Raw genomic sequence first — 8,938 nt, forward strand, 5'->3', positions numbered from 1 at the left:
GAAAATCGGAGACACCAGTTAACGATGGAGAATGTTCTTTACGCGGGGATTTCAAGGAGCGTCGTGTGATTCTTGACAATAAATGTTCTGATCAACGTTACAAGGCTTCAGTAGTTTTCCTTTTTCAGAAAGTTTTATGGTGTTCAGACATTTCCGCGTTTAACGCGTCAGTTACAAGATGACGTCCGCAACAATTCCCATTTTTGACTTGAACCACATTTTTTTTCAATTGTAAACTTGACTTGCCTTTTCATGTGTTTTTGACGAGTATCTCGGGTGGCAGGTTATGTTCACTGTTTCGCCAACACCTGGTGTCATCTCAGTTTGACAGTGATTCGTAAACAGGTTCACAATATAGTCGGAACAATAGTCTTACAATCATACTTGCATTCTGCAGAGCTTTCTTATGCATATGGAAGGGGCTTTGACGCCTTTGTCTAGCCCGAGGACAAATTTCGTGCGTGGTTTGGAATTCAAAAAATCCCAGTCTCGGGAGTTTAGTTCAGGTATGTGGCAGGTGAGAAGGATATATGTGAATATTTGTGAATCGAAGCTGTGACAGATAATGGGTCAAATCTACATGTATAGGATGTCATAGAATGGAGAAACAAACACAAAGTCAGAGGTCTAACCCACTCATCCATCATTCTTATTTTTTTGTAGAATCTGTACTTTTTAGAATCTGTACTTTACTGAGAATGTTTCATCCCAAATGTATCATACGTTATTAGTTCACTAATGTTTGTTTATTTGTTTGTTTGTTTGTTGTTTAGTGTCGCACTCAACAATATTCCACCAATATGGCGGCGGTCTGTAAAAAAATCGAGTCTGCACCAGACAATCCAGTGATCAGCATTTGAGCATCGATCTACATATTTGGGATACTATGACCTGCGTTAACTAAGTCAGCGACCCTGACCACCGATCCCGTAAGTCGCCTCTTACGACAAGCATTGGTCTGTTCAGTAATGAAAATCAGATACCACTTGAAGTTTGATCGAATATGAAAGAAGCAATCCATTTGACTCGTTTTAAAACACGCTCTTTTTATTAGGTCTATACATATTAAAAAGAATTTGAGAAAGGACTTGTACATGAAAAAATATTTATTTTTAATCAGTTTTCCGACCACGGACTGTTAAAAAATAACAAGCAATCAAAATCAGCAATACTACGTAAACCAAATTACTAAGCTTATAATGCTTTGCTAAGTGATTTTTCGTAATTATATTGTACAATTGGTTCTCGAGGATCGTGTGTATGAATCAGTGTATGAAAAGATCCACTCATTAATCCACAGTGTCATCACAGATTTTTATCAAAGGCAGACATCTTTCAGACATCAGACTGCTTTCAACAATTTTCACTGTGATATTCCGCCGCCATGCAGCTGGAAGTAAAACTAAACTCACTGACTCACTGACTCACTCAGTCACTGTCATTCATGTTCACTTGCAAATTAGAGATTTTACTGCTTCTTCGAATGAAATCAATGGTGACAAAAATCGTAGGACTTGACTGTTGAGGTACATGACGACAAAGTACCTTAACTTTGAATCTCCTTGTATTACCCAAAGGCGCCCTATTTTTATAAGAATTACACACACACACACACACACACACACACACACACACACACACACACACACACACACACACACACACACACACACACACACACACACACACACACACTCACACACACACACTCACACACACACTCACATATATATATATTACATAGATAAATAAAAACAGAATGCCTTTTTCTCCAACATGTTTCGTTCTTTACTCTTCAGGGAGATCTATGTAATATTTATCTATGTAATATTTATGACTGAACACCTGTACTATTTTGGACATTTTGCGCGTATATATATATATATATATATATATATATAGAGAGAGAGAGAGAGAGAGAGAGAGAGAGAGAGAGAGAGAGAAAAAGAGAGAGAGAGAGAAAGAAGGAAAGAGAGAGAGTATGCGACACACACACAGAAAAAAAAAAAGGTGTGACAGTAAATCGAAACAAAATGGCGGTTCGGCTAGGTAGTTATGTTGTGGGTGAGTGAGTTTGATCTCACTTTAAGCAGCAATTATACATATTACAAACTGAGGCTAAATTATTTATTTTAGACAAAAGAATAGGAAATGTTCAGTATCTGTGGTGGATTATCTTTTTCTTTTAAGAATGTAATAATGTTTACTTTTATGGTGCGCCTTAACCATCTTTTTAAAGCATGATCAAAAGCGATGCATTATTTACACGATGGCTCGGAGTGTTTCAGCATTTTCTATCATCAGGTCCCAATGGGGATTAGAACTCTGCCTAGCCGCGTCATGAAGATAACGTTATACTTGCTCGTATCCATTCACTCTTCAAAGGTTTGTTTGTTTGTTTGTTTGTTTGTTTGTATGATCAGCAATGTTCCAGTTATATGACGGCGGTCTGTATATAATTGAATCTGGGCCAGACAATTCAGTGATTGACATCGTGAGCATCGATCCACGCCATTTGGAGAGGGTTTGACCACCTAATCCCGTTAGTCGCCTCTTACGACAAGCAGACATTGCTGAACACCAATTCTAACCCGGATGTTCACGGGTACTTGCCAAAGGAGACCCAGCATGGGTTTCAGTATGGAATTTCAATATCACTTCACCACACAGCGCACTGACGTCACCACCCTACTGTGTCCATACTTGCATACCGTGATCTGTATTAGAATGGGTCTTCAGCACCCAATGATTGGTCAATCCATGTTGTATACAGGGCCTGTATACAACAAATACATGTTGTATGCCTGTGTACAACAAATACATGTTGTATACAGGGCCTGTATACAACAAATACATGTCATCGTGACCCAGCTGCGTAGACAGATGCTCATGATATCAGTCATTGGAAATACGTGTTCCCGAGTCGATCATACAGACCGCCGTCATGGAATGTTGTTGAGAAAATAAACCCAAACTGTCGAATCACATTCAGCGAAATCTCCTTAGCGCGATCCCCGTTAATCCAGAAACACCACTATCTGGAAACTTACATCACAAAAGCCCACGTTCACAGTAGGAAGGCACGTCGTTAAGATATGTTGCTGGTCCGGAATGATGCTACTGTGAACGACTGCAACCTCGACAACAACCACGTAACAAATCTATTTATACTCATGCCAATAATGGTTGTCACTCCCTTCCCCACCCCAACCCCCACACACCTCACACTCCCCACCCACACCCCTCTCCAATTAAAAAAATTGAAGGGGTGACAACCATTATTGGCATGAGCATAGAAAGGGCGAGATTTTACCTCTGTGGCGAATGGCTCTGCTATGGACTTGAACTCTACAGAGATAGATTGGTTCATAGATGGCTTGTATGACTTGTTGAGAATCTTCAGTCTGACAGTTGCCGTTACAGCAGCTAAAACAGGGAAGACAGCCAACGAAAAGATATATTTCAGTATAAGTATAGAGTAAACTGTACATATGTAACATGTACGATTCGAAACTCTAGACACAGTACATACACCTACCCACACACCCACATACATACATACATACATACACACGTACGTACGTACGTACATACGTACGTACATACATACATACATACATACATACATACATACATACATACATACATACATACATACATACATACATACATACATACATACATACATATACTATCCAAATAAAGAAACGCATAGGCGTTTCAAGGTCAAATTACTACGCCACGTCTTGACGCTGCGACACTTAACATCGCCATTGAAAGAATGCACGCTGGAGATCACCAATTTTCTGTAGCCAGGCGTCTGAATGTTAGTCTGAGCACGATATCACGGCTTGCAGCTTGTTACAACCAAACAGGTATAACAAATGACCGTCCCCGTACAGGCAGACCTCGAGTCCACTGCAGCCCAAGATCGGTACATCCGGGTACTACATTTGCGCGATCGTACTGCCATGGGTGAGAGCACAGCAGCCAGGGTGCCTGGACTTCGGAAGATATCCGGTCAAACTGTACGGAACAGGTTGAGAGAGATTGGACTGAGAGCCAGGAGACCCGACGTCGGTACCGTGCTACGTCGTCACCATCGCGCTCAGGGTCTCCGTTATCTAAAATTATCCACTTGGCTGTATAGGCATTTCCTTCTTCTAAACTGATGTAAATATTCATGTACTAAAGTCTAAATATGGACGAGTTATACATGTTTGAAAATACAATATTTTTGCAACAGATTTCTGGGTTAGTGCGTTTCTTTTTTGGAATAGTATACATACATACCTCAACACAACACACAACACAACTATGATATAATAACCATCACATTACTATGACATGATGGCGTCTTATTTGGTTCAGTTTTACACATCACTTTCTGGAGCTCGACAGTTTACGTGAGAAATGGATATCGTAATGTACACTTACGCATTCCTTTGAACTTCTCAACTTCAGATGGCACTTGTGGTAGTCCTGGTGACAACGGAGGAACATTTGTAGAAATTCTATTTTCATTTCGAAATTAAAAATTGTTTTAATCCCACATTTAATAACTTACATATTAACTGCACAAAGGTGAGGTGAGGTGAGGTGAGGTGAGGTGAGGTGAGGTGAGGTGAGGTGAGGTGAGGTGAAATTGGGTTTAACGTCGTGCTTGAGAATATTTCGCTCATATGACGACGTGCATGCATGTGTATGTGTATGTGCGGCTGCTTGTACTAGCCCAGACTTAAGCTGGTTTTATAGTGCTAGCCCACTGAGATACCATGCCGCAGTGAAGCATGAATACTCCACTCAGACACATTATACTGACTCCGAGCCGACCAGTCCTTGTTGTACCCATTAATGCCGAGCGCCAGGCAGGGACCAACAAGTGCCATATTTTAACGTCTTTTGGTATGACGCGGTCAGGGATCGAGCCCGCGACCTTCCGCTCTCCGGGCGGACGCTCTAACCACTACACCACGGAGGCGGCCAACTGCACAAAGACGTCTGGTTTCTAATAACGCATTGGAGCCAAGATTACTTCAAGACACGTTACAAGTTGAAACACTAATCATTATCTACTGAGGGAAAAAAATAACGGATCACATAAAAGTACAAGTGTTCCTTCTTTTCCAAAGTTTCTTCACAAGTTTTGAATCGTATAGCTTGTGAAGAAACCTGGAAAAAAAAAGGAACACTTGTGCGTTCATATGTTGCCTTATTTTTTTCCCTCAGCATATATAAACCTCACTTAAACAATTTGAAGAAACCCCAACACGAGCGTAATACAGTGCAAACTCATACAATCCAACTAAATCAACTCGAAAAAAATAAAAATGAAAAAAGTGTTTTTGAAAAGAAAATATTCTTTATATGGTCTTCCAATCATGGAAATATAGCTGTTCGTCGTGTGATAACAGTCACTTGTGTATTTGTTAGAAAAGTACCAGAAATTGTTCTTTTGAAGAAAATTATTAGTCTCCGAACTAATGTTCCGAAACGTTATTTTGGGTATGTAGCTTATGACAAGCTTTTAAATTAATGACTCATTTTCATCCATGGAATGTGATAGACAGCATGTCAGAAGCTATGCATATATGTCATATACTTATAGATATGATTCATACTTCCCTAATACGGATTAGATTGACAAAAAAGACTTGCTTCCCTGTGATTCATTCCTGATAAAAAAATATCTAGTTTACGACAACAGCTTCGTAATGCTGGATTTCCGTGTAAATTGTCAAATATATCTCAACAAGCGACTGGAACAGACCGAATGACGGGCCAAACGTTTCAGGATATGGCTTCATATACAAAGGTTGTTTGATAAATGAAAAATAATAATGTATGCATTATATGTACACTCTGTAGCCACTTTAGATTATTTCATCAAAAGGGTTTGAAAAAGAAAGGAGTAAAGGAAGAGGAAATGAAAGCAAAGAAAGAAAGATGAGGAGAAATAAATATGAAGGAAATGAGATAGAAAATAAGAAAAAAATATAATGAGTAAGTGAGTATGATTTTACGCCGCTTTAGCAATATTACAGCAATATCACGGCGGGAGACACCAGAAATGGGCTTCACACATTGTACCCATGTGGGGAATCGAACCCGGGTCTTCGGCGTGACAAGCGAACGCTTTAACCACTATGCTACCCCGCCGCCCCGAAAAAAATATAAAAATATGGGAAAGAAAGAACTAAGAGATGAGTAAAGAAATAAATAAGGACATTTGAGAAAGAAGTCAAGAAAGAAGGAAAAGGAATGAAAGGTGGGGAGAAACAGAACAGAAAAGATAGAAGGAAAGAGCGAAAGAAAACAAAACGAAGAAAAGATGAGAACGAAAGAAAGACGAAAAAGAAGAAAAATGTGAAGAAAAGAAAAGGTTTTGGGGGTGAAAAGGTGACTCCTATGAACAAATTAAGCGTTTGCTACAGAATACGGTCTTTGTAATCTTTCTGTTAATTGCATTTTACACTGTTTTGCAAATGAAATATGTTACCTTGTTTTTGATTCAGGATAAAATATATGACCAGTACTGTCGCACCAAGGATCAACACGACGAGTAGGATTAGGCAAGACAGCACTACTGGATTTCGTTTTGGGTTTTTAAAGTTGATAAGCTCTAAGGTGGAGTTGCCTGACGTCTCGTTCGAGTTATGGTCCAATTCCTGGCCATTTGATTTATCTCCCTTGTTCAGTGTCAAGGTCGTTAGATGACGTTTTTGTCCGCCCAATTTGAGGGACGATGGGTGACGATCATGTCCTCCCGTCTTGGGCGTTGAACGACGTTCATTTCCCCCTTCTATGTATGGAATCTGGTGACGTTCTTGTGTCCGCTCTTTGAATGACGTTGTTCGACGTTCTCTTCGACGTTCACTTCGACGTTCCTTGTGGGGAGCAGAGTGGCTTTCACGTGCCAAAACCTTCTTGGAAGGTGTCCTGCTTTCGGGCCCTCCTTTGGAATTTGACTGGTGCCCAGGTCTTTCAGCTTTGTGTGTCATGGAGATGCGTTCATGCCCCTGATCCAGGTGACCCCATCTCCTGTTGACTGTAGGCTGTGCTTCATTTCTCATGTCCTTGAGGGGCGCTGTGCAGGACGAAGTGTACTCTGCCTGAGTTGGTGTGTTGGAATACTCCCCCAAAGAAGTGATGGCACTTAGCTGATACTCACTGCAGTCTTCCTCCATCGCCTGACAAATCTAGATCGTGCGTTAAGTAAGCATGCGATAGATTTGATAGGTAGACATGTATTTACGTCAACAGAACATAGAGTGAGTGAGTGAGTTAAAATTTAGTGACATCGACAGTATTGCAGTCATATGGTGACTATAAACAGGAAATAGACAAGACATGGATCAAAGTATGCAGGTCGTAGGCGACCAAGTGATTGAGTGAGTGAGTTTGGTTTCACGGCGCTTTTAGCAATATCCCAGCAATATCACGGCGACCTAGTTTGTTAGGTGTGTTGGATAGGTGGCTGGGGTTGGTTGGTAGGTAGATAGATAGGCGAGGAGTTAGAATATGTTGAAAGAAACGTAGGTATGTAAGTAGGCACCTTCGATGTATGTATGTATGTATGTATGTATGTATGTATGTATGTATGTATGTATGTATGTATGTATGTATGTATGTATGTATGTATGTATGTATGTATGTATGTATGTATGTATGTATGTATGCATGTATGTATGTATGTATGTATGCATGCATGCATGGATGCATCCATACATGCATGGTTGGATGCATGCATGCATGTATTTTGGTAGGTAGGTAGGTACTGTACCGGATATTGCAATGCATACCGTCAGAAATGCGGTAGACGGCAACAATGGAAGACGGCAGCAGTGAGGTCTATCACTGTGCAGACCAGTGGCATAGTGACATAAACACGTCACACCCTCCAACGTCCCCGTGCATTATTCGTGCACAATTAATTGCGCTGCCTGTGAAATTATTTCATTTCTTCTTCTTAACATTATGAATATTTGACATTAAAAAAACCAAACCGCTGTCACATAAGTTACGCCTCACAAAGTTGGAATATCTGGTCAGTAAATACCTTGATCTGAAAGTAAAATACCCTCGCTTACCTTACCCCTGTACATCCTTGCTTGTTGCTGGTAATCTCGAAAATCCTCATCACTAAAGAAACGAATCCAACGAGGTATTTCCATCTTGTATAATTATGTACTTTGTGAAATATTCAAATCCCCGGCGGCACATGTCCACAATTGTGTCGTGTATATCCTCTGAAATGCATAAACATCCTTCTTGTTAACTTGAGGTGACCCACCATACGTCTCTGCCAAAGGTAACTCACGGACCATGTAGTCCCGTGTAACACACGCGTCCTCTGAATTCTAATGTACTGCTTTCTTCGTGGCTACATATCTATGTAAAATGTGCCGCATTTAGAAATCCTCCTTGGCGCACGCCAGTTGCAAACCAGTTATTCAGCTTGACGTCACTATCCCATTTAATCTGACAGCGCCAGCGAATGCATCAATACTTTAAATGCATGCATATTTTTTTAACTTCCTCTTTCTTGAACGCTGACTACGATTCGTTGTTTAATGTGTTGAAGCAACGATGCACAGTTTTTTTAAGGCTGACAGGAGACGTGGACAAAAAACAGTGTGACACTTTTATTGGCGAAATGATGACCTTCCTCTGTAAGAGGTAATGAGCTTTTCTAGATGGAGGATAATTGGAAGCCTAGAGACAATCATGTATCTTTGATGTATTTATTATGGTTTAATTAGCGCTGTGTATTTAAATTCATACGTATTTATATTCAGTTAGAAGTGAAGTTTGAGAAGGTACATAAATCATAGGCGTGAAAGTCGTGGTTATATTCATCCTAAAAATGTTAAGTGTGAATCCTCCGTAATTTTATATATTTTGCACCATGTGTTTAGGAGATATCTACACTTAAAAT

At 40.1% G+C, this 8,938-nt stretch overlaps 1 protein-coding gene across 2 annotated transcripts in view; it reads right to left on the minus strand.

Annotated features, from left to right (window-relative positions):
- LOC124282747 overlaps positions 1-8,463 on the minus strand; it is a 48,073-nt gene extending 39,610 nt beyond the window's left edge. For both annotated transcript variants that reach the window (XM_046718771.1, XM_046718770.1), the window contains exons 1-4: positions 8,091-8,463; positions 6,500-7,199; positions 4,438-4,482; positions 3,314-3,426 (exon numbers count right to left, since the gene is read on the minus strand). In XM_046718771.1, coding sequence (XP_046574727.1) covers positions 3,314-3,426; positions 4,438-4,482; positions 6,500-7,199; positions 8,091-8,174 — 942 coding nt within the window. In that variant the 5' untranslated portion in view covers positions 8,175-8,463. The remainder of the gene's footprint in view (positions 1-3,313; positions 3,427-4,437; positions 4,483-6,499; positions 7,200-8,090) is intronic.
- Positions 8,464-8,938: the final 475 nt, after the last annotated feature.

This window comes from Haliotis rubra, unplaced genomic scaffold (genome assembly GCF_003918875.1).
Source record: "Haliotis rubra isolate DU_JTF1 unplaced genomic scaffold, ASM391887v1 Scf302, whole genome shotgun sequence".
Taxonomy (NCBI): Eukaryota; Metazoa; Mollusca; class Gastropoda; order Lepetellida; family Haliotidae; genus Haliotis; species Haliotis rubra.